At 39.6% G+C, this 22,997-nt stretch overlaps 1 protein-coding gene across 1 annotated transcript in view; it reads left to right on the forward strand.

Annotated features, from left to right (window-relative positions):
* agfg1a (ArfGAP with FG repeats 1a) overlaps positions 1-22,997 on the forward strand; it is a 53,684-nt gene that overhangs the window by 6,616 nt on the left and 24,071 nt on the right. The window contains 5 exon segments of the mRNA XM_069897299.1: positions 1,721-1,814; positions 13,151-13,266; positions 14,234-14,396; positions 19,435-19,585; positions 22,278-22,397. Coding sequence (XP_069753400.1) covers positions 1,721-1,814; positions 13,151-13,266; positions 14,234-14,396; positions 19,435-19,585; positions 22,278-22,397 — 644 coding nt within the window.

A 22,997-nucleotide genomic window follows, 5' to 3' on the forward strand; every position in this document is an offset into this window, starting at 1 on the left:
TCGGGGAGTACCTGTATATAAAATTACAAGCAGTAGTCCCCAGGACTACATATAAGACTTTACTTGTGCCTAATTGATGTTTTGTATTGCTGCAAAAAAGCTTCCCTTTATTTTCTAACACCCTTACTCAGGCTCACATTCTATTATTGGCTTTCTCAATGATATCTTTGGACAGGCATAAGTGGAGCCTGAGGATGATGTTAATGTAAAGTGGAGCTCCAATCTGCCTTAATATATACAATGTGCTAACAAATCAGTGGGTTATGAACCACTCGAGTGAAACATGTAAATAAAAATTGTGATTGTAGTAAAATCACACAGCAAACATTGGAGGAATGCAGCCTGTCTCGAAACAAGGTATAAACAAAAAGAAAGCAGGAATCTGGAAAAAGACTGGGGAGAGGAAGGGGGAAGAATAGCGGTGGGTGTTGGGGGGTGGTAGGAGGAGTCCTGACAAAATCTGTTAATTGGAAGTGATGAGGAAAGGTGAGAATTGATTGTGTCTCTGTGAAAGGAGACAGAGGGAAGGAGATGGGGATGAAGATGGGGTGGGGATTGTGTTTATTGGATGAACCACACTTCACCTTCCATCTGGGCACATTCCAACCAGATGGCATTAATGTCGACTTCTCCAGTATCTGTAAAGCCCCTCCCCACCCCCACCCCCATCTTCGTCCCCCTGTTTCCTTTTCTCCACTCTGACTGCATATAGTCCACTTAGAATATTACAGGTGCCTAAATTTTTATCCGGGATTGTCGGGCTGGACGTCAGCCATTGTTCAGAATCTTCTGGATTTCGGAATAATTTTAAAATGATGGTCCCTTTAAGCAAATGTGATGTTTCAAAATAGCACAAAAAAGGGGGCACGGGATGTTCAATGAATTTAGATAAATAAAGACCATAATATCACAAGAATGTTACACATAATCGCCCAGAGCCAGGGATACACAAGAGTGGTTCCAGCTGCATGGGGTATTATGGGTAACGATGATGGCCATTGCTCCTGCATTCAGCCAGCCTCCGCCTGTTTCTCCCCCACCCTGTGCTGGGGGCCGAGAGAAACTTTTCCGCTGAAAGTAAGAGAGATGACCTACGGGGGCTGGGGACGACGGGACTGGGGGGACGAGGACACTTAATAGGTGATGATACCACAGATTTTTGATGTAGAACGCAATGAGAATACATGGGAATTTAGCGAGGGTCACGTCGGGTCGTGTTTGACGCCAGACTCCATCTTTGATGAGCAGATGTCATCTACCAAAAAAATGCCGGTTTTTTTTAGGTTGCCGGTGTTCAGAATCTCAGATAAAAGATTTGGCACCTTGTAATAAACTGGATATTTTGAAACTGTTTGGATTTTGTGATAGTCCACTTTAAATCAAAAGAATGAGATGAAGGATATCCTGTGAGTATGGTGATAGTATTAAATGCTGATGGTCAAAATTATACACGTCAGTAGAGAGAGTTATCTCTTCGTAATGGGATAGATTTAAAATTGTCTTCCTGATTGGCATGCATCATTATCCCCTGTCTCTCAATTCCTGCATCCTTTCCCATCTACCACACTATGGTTCCATGGGAAAATAAGAATGATCAATGAAGAAAAGTATTCCATCTCGTAAAATATGAGGCACCTCAATATGAAAAGAGTAGTTTACCCTTTTGTAAATAATTCACAAATTGTAATGGCAGCAAATCAATTTTGCTTTAAATCTCTAGACGAGGTCTGAATCCTCCGCATAGAGTCAAGTCAATCTCCATGACCACCTTCACGCTGCAGGAAATTGAATTTCTGAGAACACATGGTAATGAGGTAAGTGTGATTGAGAATTTGTTTGAATTTATTTTGTTTAAATGACTTGACAAAGATATTGTTAGCTTTGACATAATTTCAGTGACTATCACCTCTCCGTTAGAGTCCTACTCATGTGGATGAGACACCATGCAAACAGTATATTGAGGTTTCTGCCCTAAGATTGTTTGAGCTCCTTTAGATTTATTAGTAAAGAGTTTCGATCATGTACATGAGAATGCTTGATCTAGTGGAAATCTAGGCTCTTCCTTGTAAATCCACCTCAGCCATCACCTTACCATATCCTTCTTGACTCCCCTATATGAATCTCATGAATCCTCCTAAAACTGTGAATTGCCTATTTATGAAGTTATGGGGGGGGGGGGGGTAAAGAGCCTCCAGTATGTGACATTGGCCATTTGCACTGGAGCAATCAAAATCTGCAATTTTCTGTATCAGTCTGCCTTTTTATACAGCATACCAGCATTCCACAAATAAAAGGGGTGGAACATGTAACTCAACAGCATTGGCTTCTACATCTAGTGTCATGTATAACATACCATATTTGACATTGTGTTAGACCCACTTGTTTTTCCCAAAAATTGGCTCAAAAATATCCCCCTGGTTTAAAAGCCAGGTTGAAATTAGGGTGATAATGGTGAATAACATCAACAATAACGCAATCAGTTCCCGCAATGGTCATCGTGGTGTTGAGAAAGTGTCAGGTCTGTGAGAGAAAAGTCTGGACGCAGGGGTTTGCAATCAATGCTACTTTTATTAACACACAATTAGTTGAAGAGCGTAGGGAAGTTGTAGCGGTAATAAAGCACACGTGCACAATTTATGAAAGAGCACAGAAAAAAACATGCACAATTTAATAAGTCATACACTCACAATTTATAAAAGAGCATAGGAAAATTTACTGCAAGTATTGATCAAAAGAAGAGGATTTCAAACTTTTTCTTTCCACTCACATACCACCTAAAGTAATCCCTTACTAATCACCGCTACCTGTTGTTGGGGACTGGTGGAGGGCTGTTGGTGGGAAAGTGGGGTGGTGGGCTTCAGAGTGTTCAAACTACTTGGCCATAATCTGGCAGACCGATTATCAAATCTAGAGTTAGAGTTCAGGTTGGTTTGTCAATATACGGGCAGCAGGATAATCATCCCTCTTGGGTTCACTGGTCTCCACTCTCAGAGGTTCTGTGTCACTATAAACTGCCACTTTTGGTTGGCCCATGGGTTCATTACCCTGTGCCTCTTTCTAGCTCTTAGTGGGATCAGGGCCTGTTTCCTTTCCGGTACTTGTGCATTTTGATATGTCCCGGAGTCTGTATAGGGTGACCTTATATTCACAACTTATGGTGAGGGTTAGATGTGGGATTTGGGATAGAGTAAGGTTAGGGCTATGGTTGTGAAGTTCTGGTTGGGATTGGCCGTAGGGCTTCGGGTTAGGGTAGTGTTAGACTTAGCGACCCACAGGAACAGAGCAGGCAGCGGACTACCAGTGCAGATTGGGGCAGCAGGAGAAAGCAGGCAGCACTTTAAAAAAAAAATATCACAGTACACAATGCACATCATGACCCGAGTTGGACCTGGAATGTCTGCAGTGCAGTTTTGCAGGCAGTTTGGGAATTTTACTAGGTGCCTTAGGGGAAAAAAAGGGACTGGAATGGCACCTCCATCTCCCCCATTCCAGTTCCTTGCTTTTTACACAGCATGCATTCCAGAAAAAAGGGAATAATGACCTGAAACAAAGTGGCTGTGTTCTTAAAAAAAACATAAATTGATACATTTCGAATGTTGAAAGGCATGGGCAGAATAGATATAGAAAGACTCTCCCGCCATGGGAAACAACCCGAGACAAGAGGGGACACTTCAGGATTGAAGGTTGTCCGCTTAGAACATGGGAATTTCTTTTGCCAGAGGGTGGTCAATCTGTGGAATTTGTTGCCACAGGCAGCAGTGAGATTGAGTGGGAAAATGGTTTAGCTCATGATTAAATGGAGGGGAACCTCGATGGGCTGAATAGCCTATTTCTGCTCCTATCTCTTCTGGATTTTATGTAACTTTCTGAGCCATCTCAATTTGGGTTCGGTGATGGAATGAGAATTGTCACTGAAGGCAGGATCCCAATAGGAATGATCAATTTCCAGCTAAAGTCTACTCATTTCTGCTTGGGGTTTTCCAACTGTTGTATTTTTGTTAAGATTTGATAATGCCTCATTAATTATTTAAGAGCAGGAGCAAGCTCTGCCAATCAAAAAGTAAAAACTAGAACAAAAATTAAAGGCCTGCTGCAAATTCTAAAACGGAAACCAAATGTAATTCATATTGTTCATTCTTCATTGAATAAGATTATTCACACTATTGTTTTGCCTTTTGCTGTCATGTGAATGTCATGCTTGGTTAAACATTTGTATGTCAATCGTGCGTCATTGACATGCTGAATTGGTCAATTAATACAATAGAATCCCCATTATCTGGCACCTATAAGGATTGTGGATGCCACATATGCGAATTTTGCTTATGGCTGAGATGCACTGTTCCAATGCCTAACTAATACACTTGCATTAAGAATACACAGTTTAAAAGACCAAAAAACAATGCAAAATGTAATTTGAAAAGAATCAGTCTTCTTTGGCTTGGCTTCATGGACGAAGATTTATGGAGGGGTAATATCCACGTCAGCTGCAGGCTCGTTTGTGGCTGACAAGTCCGATGCGGGACAGGCAGACACGGTTGCAGCGGTTGCAAGGGAAAATTGGTTGGTTGGGGTTTGGTGTTGGGTCTTTCCTCCTTTGTCTTTTGTCAGTGAGGTGGGCTCTGCGGTCTTCTTCAAAGGAGGTTGCTGCCCGCCGAACTGTGAGGCGCCAAGATGCACGGTTTGAGGCGATATCAGCCCACTGGCAGTGGTCAATGTGGCAGGCACCAAGAGATTTCTTTAGGCAGTCCTTGTACCTCTTCTTTGGTGCACCTCTGTCTCGGTGGCCAATGGAGAGCTCGCCATATAACACGATCTTGGGAAGGCGATGGTCCTCCATTCTGGAGACGTGACCTACCCAGCGCAGTTGGATCTTCAGCAGCGTGGATTCGATGCTGTCGGCCTCTGCCATCTCGAGTACTTCGATGTTGGTGATGAAGTAGCTCCAATGAATGTTGAGGATGGAGCGGAGACAACGCTGGTGGAAACGTTCTAGGAGCCGTAGGTGATTCCGGTAGAGAACCCATGATTCGGAGCCGAACAGGAGTGTGGGTATGACAACGGCTCTGTATACGCTAATCTTTGTGAGGTTTTTCAGTTGGTTGTTTTTCCAGACTCTTTTGTGTAGTCTTCCAAAGGCGCTATTTGCCTCGCGAGTCTGTTGTCTATCTCGTTGTCGATCCTTGCATCCGATGAAATGGTGCCGCCGAGAGAGGTAAAGTGGTTGACCGTTTTGAGTTTTGTGTACCCGATGGAGATGTGGGGGGCTGGTAGTCATGGTGAGGGGTATTTTGTATTTAGTTATGTAAAATTCATTTTAATCAGGTAATCTCTGTAATTTATAAAATTTAAATTTGAAGTCCAGTCGCTGGCGCTGTAACAGCATTACGCTCACCACTACGCTAAATGTGCCACCTTCACAAATGACCCCTTCTCCCCCAAGTTTACAGATAAAGCCTCACTAGGAGATAATGGTGGACTACGTCTTTGTCCTCTTATATCTGGCAATGAGTCAGCAAAAATCGTTGCTTCACAATCAGTTTCTAAAAACCGAAATTGATAGTCTCCGTAAAAGACCTCCAACATCCATACTGATCATCAATATGGGCACTATGACTGTGTAGCTAAGTTCAGCTCCCACAAAAATTGCTGACATCACCACTATTGTTGGCTGGATTACTGAAAATGATGAGTCATCACTCAGCGAGTGGTGGCAGAATGGAATGATCTTCCGAATGAGATAGTTGCCGACTCGAAAGGCCAACATGGCCCGTTTCCGCTCCGTAAATGGTTATATGGTTATGGTTAATTTAACTAATATGTATAAAGATTCTTACTCGGCAGGAATAGGGAGACGCTTTGGGAGAATTGCCTCAGCAGCAAGTGGCATCAGCTGGCTCTTTATCCTGGGTACCGCCATTTTATTCAAATAGAACTTTATTCAAACAGCTACTGCGGGCGGGACACAACCGGGGTCCTTGTTTGCTCCCATCTTTACTCAGGAGTTGTGTGTTGCTTCAGAGAACATTTCACAATTTAAAATTTTATTTATTCCTAGCTATGTTAAATTTATTTATTTCCTCACTGTTGTTTGAGTTTCTAGTTGATTGAATTCTGGATAATGTAGATTCTACTGTAGTTCTAAAATTTCAGATGCTACCCAATGGAAGTGTAGACTTAGTCCAATCTGAAAAATAGGGCTCTAAATTTTTTTACAACTGTGATCTGAGTCTGTGTTCTTAGTGCAAGAATTGTTATTTATTCATGGGTAACAATTGCTGGTGCAGTGTTAAACGTGACCTCTACTCTGCAAATTTTTGATTTATATGTTGATACACATGCTTTCAGATTGATCTCACTGGACAACAAATTTTTTTGAAACGGTTTGCTTCCTAAAAAAAATGGGGATTATGATTGACAACTTTCAAAGATAATTTGATTAACTGTATCATGTAGGAGGTTGGAGAAACAGTAAATTAACTTTTATTGAATTTAGCATGTTTAATTGCATAATGATGCTAACACATTGTTTGTTCAACTGAACTGAAAATGTTTTACCACTGATCTTCATTTGTACTCAGCATCTGATGCCTCTCATGTCGGTGTCTAACAATAGTCAGCATTAATGGATTCCAATTGCCCTGATTCCTCTTTTCCTTTCACCATGTTTGTCACTGACTGCACCAAGATCAACAGAGAAATCCAAGTGCAAATGCAGAAAATTAATTTTCATCAACCTATTGCACTTCACAGTTTTGCATGCTTAAAGTAAACTTAAAACATGACAAGAAATCATAAAAATTGCTTATATCTTTACAAACAGTATGTGATAAGAAAATTTTAAGGTGATTTTTGTGATCAGCAGCCAAAAATCCATAAAATGCACCGAAAATCCATAAAATGCACCCTAACGTGTCCAGGAAGCAAAATCTTCATTTTCCATTATCTTATGTGGTAAATTTCAGATGATGGGGTTGCATGTTTAAGGTTCCAATAAAACATTGAACTGATAACTGTGCAAAGTTCAGTGAAACTTTAAACAACAAATTTTAATATGTTCACATGCTTCTTCCTACGGTTGAATGCCTTTAACACCCCCATGCTTTTGATTTGATATTAAAATTTTGTCAGTGAGGTTTTATCGAGAATTGGAGTGAGAGATGTTTTTGTAGTCTCTAAAGCAGAGTTATTATCAGATTGTAGGTTCTTGACATTCCCATTTTGAAATTGTCTAACAAAGAGGCGACAAGACACAGCACTTTTCTACAGTGGATAAAAAAATTGATGCGACATTTCCTAAAAATGGAATAAAAAAGGCAAACAAGAAGAAAAGAGAGCAAAAATCAGAGCAGAAGTAAAAGGAGGGAGATGAAACAACAAAATTATGATGCAAGAAAAAAGGGGTGAGGTAATAGAAAAAGACTGATGTAGACCTATCATTTGTTTCTCTCCTAGTCCCATTGCTACTCATCAACTTTCCACTATCACTTGACAGGCTGAGGGTAGAGCAGAAAGTTAAATTGTGACAGGGCATCTTGTTCCTCAGGCTTTTACTGATTCCTACAGTAAACTGACATTTCAACATCATGATGGAGCACTTCAAAACCTGTGACTTGGTGTCACTTAGGTTCAGCCCAGGAGTGCCTTGTGCCTTCGTTCTAGTACCATGTGACTTTGAATATCCTGCAAGTGAATGGTGCAGAGATCTTGTCATAAATTATATTCCACACAGTTGTACCAAGGCACATTGGAGCATACCAGTATCCTTGTCCTCTGTATTGATATTTTGGTTGCAAAATCAAAAAAATTTGCTATATAAAGTGCACTGTTTGACCAGCTGATTTTCTCCAGCATTGTGTTTTTTAGATATAACCGTTTTTTCTGATTTCCTGTCATATTTTAAGTCTACGAGAATATTGCCCACAAAGCAAACTATTTTGGTCAGTCCACGCAGACCTGGGCATGCATTCAGTATAGGTGCTATGCAGATGTTGTCTTAGACCTGAGCATGCTTTGTCAGGATAGATGCAGACAGGCTATAAAAGCAGCTCACAAATAGAGATCCTGTGCATTATATTGATTATAGATTGAACGCATATTGATGAACACATTCTTCAGGCAATGGCATTGTGATTATAGTTAACAATGGCATTTATTATCTTCAGGAAGATTCAATGCAGCAAAAATGTCAATGTCACAACAACTGCAATACATTCTGTCACATTTGTGGTGAGTATAAGCTTAAGGCTCAAAGACACAGCATGGCTGCACTTTTTAGGAAAGCCCATGTGCTCTACTTCAATTGTAAAATTGGTGACCAAGACAAGCACTGGGCTTGTTACATTATGCTAACAAACTACATTCAATAAGAGGTAATTTAATGTTTCTCCAACATCCTACATGATACAGAAAATCTGAAATTATCTTTGTGTTCAGCTTGAGGTTGTCTATCATAATCCCCAATTCCTTTTCAGTGAATAAACCTTTTCGGGAAAAAAATTGTCGACAGTGTTATTTGTAGCAGATGAGAACTGAGATTCACAAAGTCTTTAACTATCGGCTTATTTTGGGAATCTATCTTCTCTTTAAGTTACCAATCATTTCTGCATTTTGTTAATTCACTATTTCAATACAGTTGAGCAAAGATTTTCAGTAATTATAAGAACAAGCTTCTTCCTGTATACGAATAGTAAAAAAACTGTTCACTATACCTTGTCGCAAGTTGACCATTTTATCAACTGGATTTTGAATCACTTTCCTTGCAGATCTCTCAATTCTGCATGTGCTTTCAGAACTCAGTTCCATGACAAAGATTTTTTTTAAATTTTAGATGTACAGCACAGGAACAGGCCCTTTCAACGAGCCATGCTGCCCAATTACACCCAATTGACCTACAAACCCCAGTACATTTTGAATGGTGGGAGGAAACCAGAGCCCCCAGGGAAAACCCATGCAGACACAGAATGTACATACTCTTTCCAGACAGCACAGGATTTGAACCCTTGTCCTGATAACTGGCGCTGTAACAACATTACAATTACTGCTATGCTAACCTTGCCGCTCTTGTCAAGATTTAGAGCTTAATTTATTCTTGGAACCAATGTTTGCTGTAGAATTAAGCAAATTAAAGTAATTCTTTACTGTTATATTTTTAAGTAATTACATTTACTGCAAATTATTGAATGGCAAAGTTCGAGTGTATACTTTAATATCTCTAGTGCTCATGCCATGACAATGGAACCCTATTATAACGCGATGCTTCGGGTCCAAAAAAAACCGGATCACAAAAAAAATGGATCTCAAAAAAAGCAGGGTTGTGCTAAATTTGGGTCACGAAAACAGCACTTTCAAAAAAAGTAAATAACACATCTGCAATATCTGTATTTGCAATCATCTTTTTTTATTTCTTACAAACATCACTTTATTTCTTAAAAAAAGCAATCGAGTGTTTGTGGCTGAACGCAGCAGGTAGCTGGCGGCGAGCAAAATCCAAAATGCTTCTAAGCTGGAGGGTTTTTATGTGGTCCACGTCCTGGGTCTCCAGCCAACATAGGCTAGCCTCGAGGTACTCAGTGGCTTCAGATAGTTTCTGGGGGGGGGTGGGTAGGGGTGGAGGGTCCTCATTGTCATCCTCCTGTGATTCGAGAACCAGTGCTATAGTAACCTTACTGACGATCTCGGAATCTGTCAGATGCTCATGTCGGGCATTCATCGTTGGCAGGGTAAATCCTCTTTGCTAATTTGAAACAGCCTCTCCGCTTCAACCACCTCTTCATCTGTGAATCTGTAGAATTCTTGTTCATCATCATCTTCATCTTCCTTGGTGGACTTTCGTGATGAAAAGGCTGGACCCAGGCCCTTCTCCCAGCATTTTTCTACACACGAGGAGCTGACTACTGCCCAGCCCTTTCAGCCTAAGTGGCCAACTTCTTTAATGTTAATGCTTTTCAGATAGACCCAACGTTGTTGATTCGTCCACAATTCCATGAATTAATTCGTGTTTGTAATTCTGCTTGAACATGGAGATGATCCCTGATCTTGGGGCTGGATCTTTGATATAGTGTTCTTTAGAAGGTAAGAAACTCGGAACTTTCCGTCTCGACTTAGTAGGTTAGCAGCTGGAGGGTGGGCGGGACAGTTATCAAGCAAAAGAAGAGCTTTGGGTTCTAGCTTTTGCTTATACAAATGAGCACAGACAGCAGGGACAAAAGTTATGTTAAACCAAAACTTAAAGATGACACTGGCATTCAAGCATTGCTGCTATGTGTGTACTCGAACGGTAACGACTTCATGTTGACCTGGTGGAAACAGCAGGGCGAGTGAAATTTGCCAATCATAAGTGGTTTTAACTTGTGTCTTTCAGTCTTGTTAACACAAAACAGCAATGCCACATTATGTTTGCATTATTTGAACCTCTTGCATCAATGAACGTCCTCTTTGCTGGACAGTGTGTGGTCTGGGATCATCTTGTAGCAGAGGTCTGTTTTGTCCTCGTTGTACACTTTTTCTTCAACGTAGCCATCTTCTTGGAGAGTTTTTAGTTCTTCCGGGTATTCGCTGGCAGTGGCACTGTTAGCTGAGCAAATTTCTCCAGACACCAACATTTGAGAAATCCCGTTTCAGTGTTTGAACCTGTCAAGCTATCCATTGCTAGCTTTGAACTGTGAGGTTTCTCTGTTGATCAGCTGGTCAAACTTCTCAAAGCTTGAGCTTTGAGAATAGGCCAGGAAATTGGAAGGCCTCCTGAGGGTGCTTGAATGAACCACTCGTACAGGGAGTCATCGAGGCTGACATCTTTGTTATCTTCATGTGTTTGGTCTTTAGTCCCGCCTCTTCATCAGCTTTCCAAAGTGACACGCGTATCTTCCTGAGATTCGGGAACGGCGAGATAGCATGCAACTTGGGTTTGACTTTTACTCCTAATCACTTCAAGAATGTGAAACTTGTCTTTCACTGAAAAAGATTTTCATCTTCTAATGGTGCTTTCCATTTTGATCTGAAAGCAATTTCAATTCCGGAAAGGAGTTGAAGAAAAAAGGGTCCACTGTCTGATCGTGTTCTATCCGGGGTTGCATTAAATCGGAGTTCCACTGTATTATTGAATTTTCACCATTTCAGGAAGAGAATAAAAATGTGAAATAATATTGACGTTGACAGAATTGCATTTAATCTGGAGAGGGGCTGCACAATTCAAATCTTTACCAATTGCTACATCTTCTATTGCAGTTTTGATTAAGAAGCAAGTAATGCTGGAGCTAAGCATCTGTGAAGAGGAAAGATGCTGAGTTTAAGCTTGCTCTAGGTTGTTGCTGAGTCAAAAAGGATATAGGTTCAAGAGCAAAAATAACTGCTGGACCAACATCTGTGGAGGGAAAAACAGAGTCAACATTTTGGGGCGAGAACCTGCATCAGTTTGATTTTTTTTGTACAGATTCTAGCTTTGTCAGTCTCTTGTGGCTCCAAGTTGTGGATTCAGTCCTTTCTAAAAGTTGAGCATGCAGTTTATACTGATGCTTCAGGCCCGTACCTCGGTCCTGTATAATGTTTGAAATGAGTAAGTTGAATGTAAGATTCACACCATTGTTCAAACACAGGTGAAAAGTTTTACATGCATAGATATATGTTCCCAAAAGAGAATCATCAAAAAACTTTTGATTAATTGAGTTATTTATCTCAATCCTGTGTGTGAGATATTGTAAAGAGGGAATTGCTCTTCTCCATCTACTATAAATGCTACACATCAAAAGTATTTATTTACTGGTAATTGTACAAAGTATTACACGGCTAAGCGATAATTAAATATCCCATATAAAGGCAAGTTTATTCTGATGCTTCATGTCTGTAAAACTGCTGTTTTTGTTTCCTGCTTCTATCTATAAAAAGAGTTATGGCGAAACATGAAAATTGTTTTATAACTAGTGCAGACCGAATATTTACTCAGTAATGACTCCTAAATTGCATTTAATTAATGAGTCGCATTTAAGGTGGTGGTAGATCATCAGAACTGCTGGCCTTTGGTTGCTCTATTCCCTTGATTAACAGGGTCCAGTCTAGAACTCTGTCTCCTTGAAAATCTCCATTTTAATATATGCTCTTAAGCCTTCCATTGCAAATAATTCCTTTCGGCATTGTGTGTTCCTTCCTTACTAATTTCTTGCCAGCACATTTTTAACTTCTGAGCCTCCAAATTAATTGATGAACTGGAAAGCCTTGGCCAAGAAGTAGAAACTCACTTGCCAATGAGCTGAAGAAGAATTGAACAAGGCACAGTTAGCGCAATGTCTTTAAAATGCTTGCCATTAGGTCTGGGCCAGGGTTCAAACCCTGCGCTGTCTGTAAGGAGTTGGTACGTTCTCCCCGTGTCTGCATGGGTTTTCCCTGGGTGCTCCGGTTTCCTTTCGCCGTTTGAAATGTAACGGGGGTTTGGTTAATTGGGCGTAAATTGGATGGCGTGGACGCATGAGCTGAAATGGCCTGTTATCGTGCTGTATGTCTAAATTTAAATATAAAAACAGATAACTAGTACCGTAACGCTATGCTTAACAGATTGTGATAGGGTCAGTTCAGTATAAAGCTTTGAATATATGTAGGCAACATCTGATGCAAATATTTCATGTTAGACCATCTCAGTTACTTCTTCTATTCTGAGTACACAAGATCTGTGAATTTTTGTTGAGTAAAACAAAAATGCCCTGATTAATGCAGATATGGAAGCTAACCAAGATAATATACTTTCCCCTTGTAAATATAATATTTGACTAGACATAAAAAGGAGACAATAACAAGCAATGTGGAACTCAGTCAAGAGTGTCCATGTGATCCAGATGTATTCCACATTCACCTTGACCACTGCATATAAAAGGCAAAACAATGTGCTAAATATAACAAACCATTGGCTGTGCAGAGAATCTGACTGCGGTTCAGTATGTCCCTTCCTCTTACCTATTCAATTTTTGATTGCATTTTGGATCTTTACAGTGATTCACATGTTTCACTAAGAAAGTGATGCTTTAAAAAAAACACCATGAACTGTACTTTTAGATGCAGAATGTTCTGCCTGATTGTAACTGTGTTTGAACACTAGTTAATTCGTCCATATAAATTCTTGTATTTGATACATTTAACAAGATGGCATTTTTTTGCTCTTTTTTAGGTGTGTAAACAGATTTGGCTTGGATTGTATGATGAAAGATCATCTGTTTATCCCGATTTCAGAGATCCTCAGAAAGTCAAAGATTTCCTACATGAAAAATATGAGAAGAAAAGATGGTAAATGTTAGATCTGCAAAAATTAATGTCGGTGATGGTTAAATGGTGATGTGTGCCAGGCTCCGATTTGCTCGGCCTTGGCTCAGTTCTGTATGGAACATCTGAATTTGTTGATGTAAATGTTCCACAGCTGCGAGCCTTGTCTCAGTAACATTAGGAAGTCCAATACAAGGGCTCAGTTGCCATGAAAATGGAAGAAGGGTTGCCATGCCTACTGGGTATTGCTGCATGGCAAGCGGAGTGATACAAAAAACAGGAAGTATGTATGAGGTGTTTTGGGGCTTGTGAAGTGTGATGGGAAATGGACGGTTTGAAAGGGGATGAGAAAGAAAAGTCATAGATACTGAAGTCACGTTGCCGTGTGATCAAAGTAGCCGAGTTGTAGGAATGCCGCGAATTCGATTCCATGTAGGCCCTTTGATAATGCAAACACAAATTGTGGAGGGCCATTCTTCAAATATTACTCATCTTGCAGGAGCTCAGTTCACTATCAAATCCTGCTTTGCTTTGGATTCCTACAGCTTTTTAGAAGTGGAACATAAGTATTATTTCATTAAGATCTTCAAGGTCAAAGATTCTTACCCAGAATCCTTTAACTTTAGAGCAAGTCCAAAATAGATGACCAAAGGTCCCTCTGGTCCTCATTCTCCACTCCACTATCCAAGCTCCTTGGATAGTGCTTTGACATAACCCAACTATTTAGTCTAAATTATATTTTAAGCTTGTTGCTGAAAGCCTTAATGAGCTTTGATTGCTGGAAATGCTGGCATTAAGGACGCCACATTTTGACCCGAGGTGTAAAATTGTACAGTCTCCTTGGGAGAGCAATGGCAGTGTGGCATGGGTAGAGCACTGACTTACTGTGGCGGCGGCAGCACTGATGTTCCTTTTATACCAGTGGTAGTCTTTTAAAGAGCAGTACAGCTCTGACCAGTGCTTTCACCATAAATACATTTTTCACTACTAGGTTTGTGCCAGCAGAACGAGCCTGGGCAGTCGCAGCAGTCCATGCATCTATTTCAGGTTCCTCAGCTAGCAGCGCAAGTAGCACTCCGGAAGTAAAACCAGGAAATTCACAAATCTCCGATGCCACACCTGCACTGCCATTGAATAAAGGAACCTCTAACCAGGTAAGTAATGACTTACATTTGAGTCAAACATCATATTTCTTGGTTACACTAGTTAATGTGGCAGTTATATTAGCAAAATGAATAATAGAACAGACAAATTAATAATTTGATTGAGGAAAGAATACAAAGAAGTCTCTTGCTTCCATTTTGGGCGCAATGACAATATTAGAGCAAACTGCCCACAAAACCTTTTAGTTTTCCTGAAGTTTCTTAAAGTTTCTGCTTGAACTAATTTGCACACTGCCAGCAAAATAGTTCCTTTTTTTTTTTTGCCAACTATTAACCAAGACAAATCCATTTTGAAAACTATATTTAGACATTATTAATTGTTTTTGTAAATGTAATTATCATTTAATATTTTAATACTAGTCTATATGTACAGTTCACACATGCACAATACACAGCACTTAATAATCACATATATAAAGATATAATTTAAAGTATATCTTGAAATGATTGATTCAGTGACTGGATACTGTTCATGAATCTCACAGCCTATGGAAAGAAGCTATTTCTCAGACTGGCAGTTTGATTTTTGATGCTCCTGTACCACTTCCTTGGGGGCATTGGGTCAAAGAAACCATGTGCTGCAAGGAAAGGGTCTGCTATAACTCTCTGAGTCTGATTTAAGCAATACTCCTAGTAAATGTCATCAATAGAGAAAGAGATCTCGGCTGTTTTGATAATTCTCTGTATTAACTTCCAGCCCTATGCTTTGCATCTACCATACCACAAAATGATGCAGCCAGACAGAACAGTCTCAACTGTTATCCAGGAGCATTCAAGATTGGAGCCTCAACCTCCTTGGGAAATGTAGGGGCTCTCACTTGTCAACCTCCTATAACAGGTGGTGGTCCATGGGTTTTTAATCATGGTCTGTAGTAAATTAATGAATAGTTTAGATATTTTATTTGAATGAAAAACAGTTGAGATCCACTAATATAAGATGTGATTATACCTTCCCAATATGGTACCTGTCAATACTGGGCTGGACCATCTGCTGGGATTACAAAGTCAGCTCTGAGTCTCACTTGAATGCAGAAAGAGATGACTGTCCACCATGGATCAAGAATATTCTAATATGTGACTTGATGACATTAAGTTGCTTTAGTAGTTTATGTTAAACTAAGATTGCACATGGTTCTTTTATGAGAAATTACTTGCATGCATTTTTGACTGCAGCTTGCAAACATTTATGAAGATGATTTCCATCATTCCCACACACTTGTCATGAAGTCATTTTAATGCAAAATCAAAATGCTGTCAGAATTTTCATCCCCAAAGCAAAAATGCAGGAAAGGTCAGTGAGGAGTGAAACATAATTTTGGGTTCATACCCTATCTTTAACTCTTTAGACTCCAGCCATTTTTATATATACTCTAAACTGGGTCCATGGGTAAACTACTGTATGAACACAAGTATGAACCTGTTGGTTGGGTATAAAACCAGTCCCTGAAAACCAGGGCATGGAGTCCAAAGGGTTAAAATCCAACAGTTAACATTCCAGAGGATAGCTGGAAACCTGCAATTTTCAGTTTTGAACAAAGGCACTGACCTCAAAATGTTACAGTTCCCTTTTTTTTTTTGCAGATCTATCTGACCTAGTTATTTCCAGCATTTTATACTTGTGTTTCTTTAATGATAATGGTGAAATGAGAACTTGAAGCACTTTTTTCTAAAGTCTAGCAGTAAAATCATACAGTGATTTTTCCACTATTGCTTCAATATTGGTCAATATTCAGTATTTGTTTGTCTGTTTGCCAACACTGTACTGGTATCTTTTTTGGAAAAGAAAAATGTTGAGCATAAAATGATCCATCAGTTAGAAAATAAAATCTTTTCGAAAGTGAAATTTTTAATTTCATGGGATAAGCAGAGATCATTATTGAGAAGAATATAATTTGTGCAGCCTTTTTTTTTTGCAATGGAAGTCGCTTTATTGCTCTTTTCCACACAAATGCACAACCTTAATCCTTAAAACTGACGAAACTGGATTCAGTTTCAAAACAAAAATCTTGCAAGTATTTCTGATGATGCATAGAGTCTGTTTATTGTAATGTACCTAGAAGTTTTGTTGCCAATTGCAGAGGTAGCAGTGCTCCATTGCAAGATGAGAAAATGACAGGTATTACTTTTACATTATTATCCATCAATTTAAGTGAAATGTTATTACCCTGCAGATTTACTTCACCAAGTGTTTCAGTCGTAACAATCTCCAAATAAATGATTGCCTTTAGTAAATTATCATTTGCTTTGCATCACTCATGATTTTGTTTAATTCAGCTAGAGTCAAATATGTTGATGTTAACCAGCATTTGCTTCGATATTTATTTATTCTTTATTATTTGCTCATTTATTATTTATTTATAACCTCACTTGTTCCAATCTCACTCCCTTGGAATGCTCTGCCTTCCGCAGTCTCCACGCCAATCTCAACCAATCAAGTCCGCAGACAAAGGTGATGCTGCTGTGGTCTGGCACACTGACCTCTATGATGCCAAGGCTAGACAACAGCTCTCAGACACTTCCTCTTACTTACCCCATACTTATCACCATCTTGCTTGCCATATCTAATCTCATCATCACTTCTGATCATCTCTCTCCCACGGCCTCCAATTATGTTGTTTCCCATTCCCTCACTGCCTGACTCTACCTCCTCCCAAGATCCACAAACTCAATTGTCCAGGTAGACCCATTGTTTCTGTATGCTCCTGCCCCTCCCCCAAACTGGTATATTAATCTTACCTCTACTTCATCTTTCCCCGCACCCCCCTCCCCAGTGCAGTTCCACCCTACCTACATTTGCTGTACCTCACATGTCCTCCGTCACCAATAACTTTCAATTCCCTAAACTTGACAGCCTCATATTTGTTATAGTCGGTCACCTGGTAGAACTTGTTCTTGCCTTCAGTGATTTCTCCTTTGACTCATTGCACTTTCTCCAAGTTGAACGGGTGGCCATGGGTCCCAGCAATGCCTCTCTTTTGTTGGTTTTGTGGAACAATCCATGCTACAAGCCTACATAAGCAAGACTCCTCAATTCTTCCTCTGCTACATTGACTATAACATTGGTTCTATCTCATGCGCCCATAATGAACTTGTGAACTTTTTCCGTTTTGCTGCATTTTCACCCCAACCTCAAATTCACTTGGGCGACTCTCTTCCCTTTCTTGATCTCTTTCTATCTCCTTCGTGGGAGACAATCTTTCTACAGAGATTTTTGTTTACAAACCTACCAACTCCCTTTAACTCCCACAATTACCTCGACTACATTTCTTCACACCTTATCCTGTAACAAGTCTTCATATTTCAATTCCCCCACTATATACATCTTCTGTCCGCTTTCTGCAGGGATCACTCCATCGTCCACTTATCCCTTCCCACTAATCCGTTTGTGCTCACACCTCCTCCTTCACCACTATTCAGGGTCCCAAAAAGTCCTTCCAAGTGAACCAGCACTTCAGTTGCAAATCTGTGGGTGTCATCTACTGCATCTGGGGCTCCCGTGGTGGCCTTCTCTCCATTAGAGTGACTGAGTGCAGACTGGGAGATCGCTTCACTGAGCGCCTTCACTCTGTCCATATCAATAACGAGGATCTCCCAGTGACCAACTATTTCAATTCTTGCCCAACTCCCACATCGAAATGTCTGTCCATGGCCTCATGCACTGCCAAACCAGGGCCACCTTTAAATTGGAGGAGCAAAACCTAATATTCCATCTGGGTACTCTTTAACCAGATGGCATTAACACTGTGTTCTCTGTTTTTCTAGCCCATTCCCTGTTCTCCCTCTCTTCCCTCCTTTCCTCTTTCTCTTCACCCCTTTTCATTCAAAGAGCTATGCTCCTCTCCCCCTGTTTTTTCTTGTGCCTCTTTTATCCACCTGTTGGCCTATGCCCCTCCCCCCCCCACCACTTTATTCAGGCATCTGCCTTTGTTTTACTTGTATCTTGATAAAGGGCTCAGACCTGAATTTTTTTACATCTTTGCAACATCAAGAACACTGGTTGATTTGCTGAGTTTCTCCAATTGTTTTTTTTTGACAATCAGTGTCTGCAGACTTTTGTGCTTCACTCCTCTTTGCGTAGATGCTGATTGTTGTCTCGATCTTGCAGCCTTTAAAACTGGTGGAAACAGTTAACCTTGCCTTTCAAAGGGGGTTTTGTTTCAACTTTGAGGGCATATACTTTGTAAGGCTGTGGAGAAAGTGTTGTAGAATGGTATGGGCCAAATTGCTCTATTAAGAGCTAGCGTGGACTTGTTGGATGTGAATGGCTGCTTTGGTGTGATAATGAATTCAATGATTTAGATACTTTTTTTTTGCTGGTTTTTAAGTTGTACAGTGCTTAATATTTGTGATATCAATTGTGCTATTTGCCTGGGAGGGTAAAATCAACTGAATGATACTATTCAGACAAAGCAAATGTATTCAAATAGCTGTGTAAAGTAAAAGTAAAATTATCTAATTTCATAAATTGTGTTCATTATTAAGAATGGTAAAACTGCTATTTAAACTACAGAAAGGATGACAAAGGGCTTATTCATTCCATTAGACTCCGCGACTTGCCACCCAGCAAATTATTAATTGCTCAAATTGTAGCTAATTTCAGGCAAAATGATGAGATAATTATTGCAGCTTTGAAGATGATGGTTGCCCAGGAGTTATCGTTTAGTGAGCTGAATTAATGCTTATTCCTATTAGACTAAGGGAATTCATTGATATTCTCTCTTTAAAAAAAATCCTGCCTTATAATTTTCCATGAGAGACCCTATATTCTGAGCTTCATTATTCATTTTAGACAAATTATTTCTTAACTCCTCTCCCTAAACAACCATCCCTCAGCTTATTCTTCACTGACATTGTCAATGGCTCTCTATGCAAGGTCCATCTTCTGACCTTCATATTGCTAGTTCTTGTCTTGTCCAGCAGACTCCCACTTGTCATCCTTTGTGCCTTTTACATTCATTGCTGTCAAGTGAAAGAACTTGTTGGTTTATGAGTGAAGTTAATCTAAAATTGTGATCACATTTCCTCGTAGTCCCCAGCAGGGAGTCGCTCTCAAGGATCACAACAAGAGAAGAAAGTGGCTTCATTTGACCTCCTCACTGACCTTGGAGGGGACATTTTCGCCGCTCCTCAGTCAGCACCTCCATACTTTGCAAACTTTGCACATTTTAACAATCACACAGGTAAGATGGCGCCTTTGGTTGTCTCTTTGCGCTCTTGTCACATTGAGTGGTATTTCTTAAGCTAATGAAATTTAAAGTTTAGGAAAATTGCATTAAAACTTTCTTTGAATTGTACAATTCAGAGCAGTGAGCACTACCTATTTCATAATCTATTGGCAACAATGGAAGATAATATTTAATTGGAGATTAAATATTCAGCAAGTTACAATAGCATGTATCTCCATGTAATTTGAGCTGGCGTGGTGCTTGGAGTTTTCAACATGAGTCTCTTTGGGTGTATCTTTTGGTTGCTACTGCACGCTCCAATCATTAATTATCAGCTGGCAAGCAAATGAAAGTAGTTTGTATCAAGTTTTTAAATTACTTGCTTTCCAACTAATCTGTACCAAACACCCTCCCAATGGTGTTTATCTAACTTTTCCTTCCTCTCAAGTTCATGTAATATTTGTTCCATGTACTATTGGTGACCAGTTAAGTTTTAGTCTTTATCCCACAGAAGAAATATACTATTTCTAAATCTACCCTTTCAGACCTAATAGTATTTTTTGTTAATTTGAACCCTTTCTCCCCATGTGTCCCCACTTTCCATCGTAGTTTATATATTCTTGGATCTGCGATCATTGCAAGTTTGCACCTGCTCCTTTTCACTTTTTATATATAGAATGGAAACTAACCAGATATAGTCTAATTTTTAAACCTGATTCGCTGCTTTTCATTTCTGTATCTCTCAAAGTAAGACTCAGCATTTAGTTTGAATTAGTAGCCTGTATGGTTTTTTTTCTCTCACTCTCTCGCCGTGAAGTGTGACACAATGTGAAATGTGGAATGTTGCTTGAAATGGTAAAAACTGATTAAGATTGGGCAGAACGGTTAATGCACTGCTGTTACAGTGCTAGCGACTAGGACTAGGGTTCGAATCCCGCGCTGTCTGTAAGGAATTTGTATGTTCTCCCCATGTCTATGTAGATTTCCTCCAGGTGCTCAGGTTTCCTCTTACCCTTCAAAATGTTCTGGGGTTGTAGTTCAATTGGGTGGCCAAAAGGGCCTCTTACCATGCTGTATGTCTAAATTTTAAAATTTTAAATTAAAGATGGCTATTGGATGGAAGATTAGTGCTCGACCATGAATAAAGCTTAATTGACAATGCCAGTTTGTCTCCCAGAGAGCGATACGCCAGACGATGTAAAATTCAAGCTGCTTTGTTATATTAGCAAATTGATGGCTTGTATTAAAAGGACAAGTTCAGAGCATGAAGAATATGGCATGAAAGAAAAAGAGAACATCACTCTGTACTTCGTGTCATAAATGAAACAATCTCAACCAGTGGTCTGTGAACCACAAGCGATCCATATGCTTGTGATAGGTAGTCTCCAGTGATGCAGTGAAGATAAGATTGCTGATATAATAAACAAGTGAAGTTGTAAATTTGACAACAAAAATGGAAAGTTTTGTGAACATTTTCCCACTAAGACACAGTTGGCGTAGCGGTTAGCGCAGCGTCTTTACAGCGTCTGTGATTGGGATTGGACTGGGGTTCAAATCCACGCTGTCTGGAAGGAGTTTGTACATTCTTCCCGTGTCTTGTATGGGTTTTCTCTGGGGACTCCACTTTCCTCTCACTATTCAAAATGTACCGGGGGTGTAGGTTAATTGGGTAGCACAGACTCATGGGCCAAAATGGCCTGTTATCGTGTCTAAATAAAGAAAGACAAATTCCCATTGCTGGTCTGGGAGAGAACATGAACTTGCCATATTCCCACTTCCAACAAGTGGTCTGATAATTTGTTATCGGTGGGCCATGGTCAGTTTTGTGTTGCTTTTCATGTTCACAATATTACATTATTAGGCTGCCTGAAAACAAATTGTGGATTGTCGATAGACAACTTCACACTATATACAAAGATAATTTCAGATTTGCTGTATCACATAGGAAGTTGGAAGAAAATTAAATTAACGTCCAGAACGGAAGTTCCGCTGTACTAAGTGGTAATGAACTCCCGAACTGCAGGCAGTTTTACTTTGCAGTCATCAATACATTGTGAATCACTTCCATATTGTGACTGTTACACTGTGTCAATTAAATCACTGTCACGGGCTCAAATTTCAACATTCTTAATTCTAGCACCAATTGCTTCTTTACACAGTAGTGACTACAAATATGTTAATAAGTGTAAAGGGGGTACTTTGATCTAGGGGGTAAATGTGGGCAATTTGGTTCTGTGTAATCTATTTCTGATACGAACTATATGGACATCAGTTTCCCATAATGTTTGTGGCATATTTGTGCTGGTTGATGCAAACAGTGATCATCTTTCAATATGCTTGCAACTACTTGATGTAGAAAGTAAATGCACTGCACTCTCCAAAGTACACCTCCTATCACTTGTAGAGTTAGAAACTGATAGTGTTTTTCCAAATAATCTCTTTACTTTCAAGGGTACCAATTCTGCATGAATTTTTTAAGAGGTTGATAGTTCAACAAAATGTGGTATTACTAAAATGTAGTTTTGGTTAATGATTATTAGAAAATGCTATCTGGAAAAGAATAGAGTTGTCTTGAATAATGTATTCATTGAAGACATCTACAGAACCACATCTTGTGTATAGTTTTGTGACATTAATTCATTCATACAGTTTAAAGTGCATGCTTTTCACATCCATTAACATTTTTTCCTCCATGTTATTGTTCCAGCTTCAAGCTCTATGAATACAGATTTTGCAAACTTTGATGTATTTGGAAGTTTTAATGCTTCTGATAATTTTGGAGGTTTCTCCTCAGCAAGTCTGCCATCTTTCCAGTCCAACAGTTCAGGTAGTGCTAGCTGTAAATGCCCAGTTTTGCATTTTTGTGTATATGTGTAATTGTTGGATTTTTTTATCCCTTTGGATTCTGGCCATTTTTAACTTTTCATAATATACCTGTATTTTCTGGACTGGGTCCATGGGTAAACTATAGTATGAACACCAGTGTGAACCAGCTGGTGGTTGGATATAAAACCAGCCCTGGAAAACAGGGAGACAGAGTATATGTGCTTGTTGGTATTCACTGAAAACTGCGACACCGCGTCCAAAGGGTTAATTTTGAATCCATTTTAAGAAAGCAGGAAATGTTGAAAATATAATCTAAATTTGAAGAGCAAATTCAGACTAGTGTTTTAGGTGTTCACCTCCCTTTACATACAGACAAAGCACCATATTATTTTTCAGATACAATGCTCTTCAACCATATTCTATTATCTCACATTTTCATGAGTCCTTCTAATCCATTCTCTTTAGACTCACTCTGTCACATTTAAAGAAGGTACATAATAAATGCATGGAAAATGAATGGATTTAGAAAGAGAAGTTAAAAGGAGATAACTTCAGTAATACCAATGAATAATAATAACTTTAATTTTATTCAGGGTTCTTA

Source organism: Narcine bancroftii, chromosome 9 (assembly GCF_036971445.1).
Source record: "Narcine bancroftii isolate sNarBan1 chromosome 9, sNarBan1.hap1, whole genome shotgun sequence".
In the NCBI taxonomy this organism is placed as follows: domain Eukaryota; kingdom Metazoa; phylum Chordata; class Chondrichthyes; order Torpediniformes; family Narcinidae; genus Narcine; species Narcine bancroftii.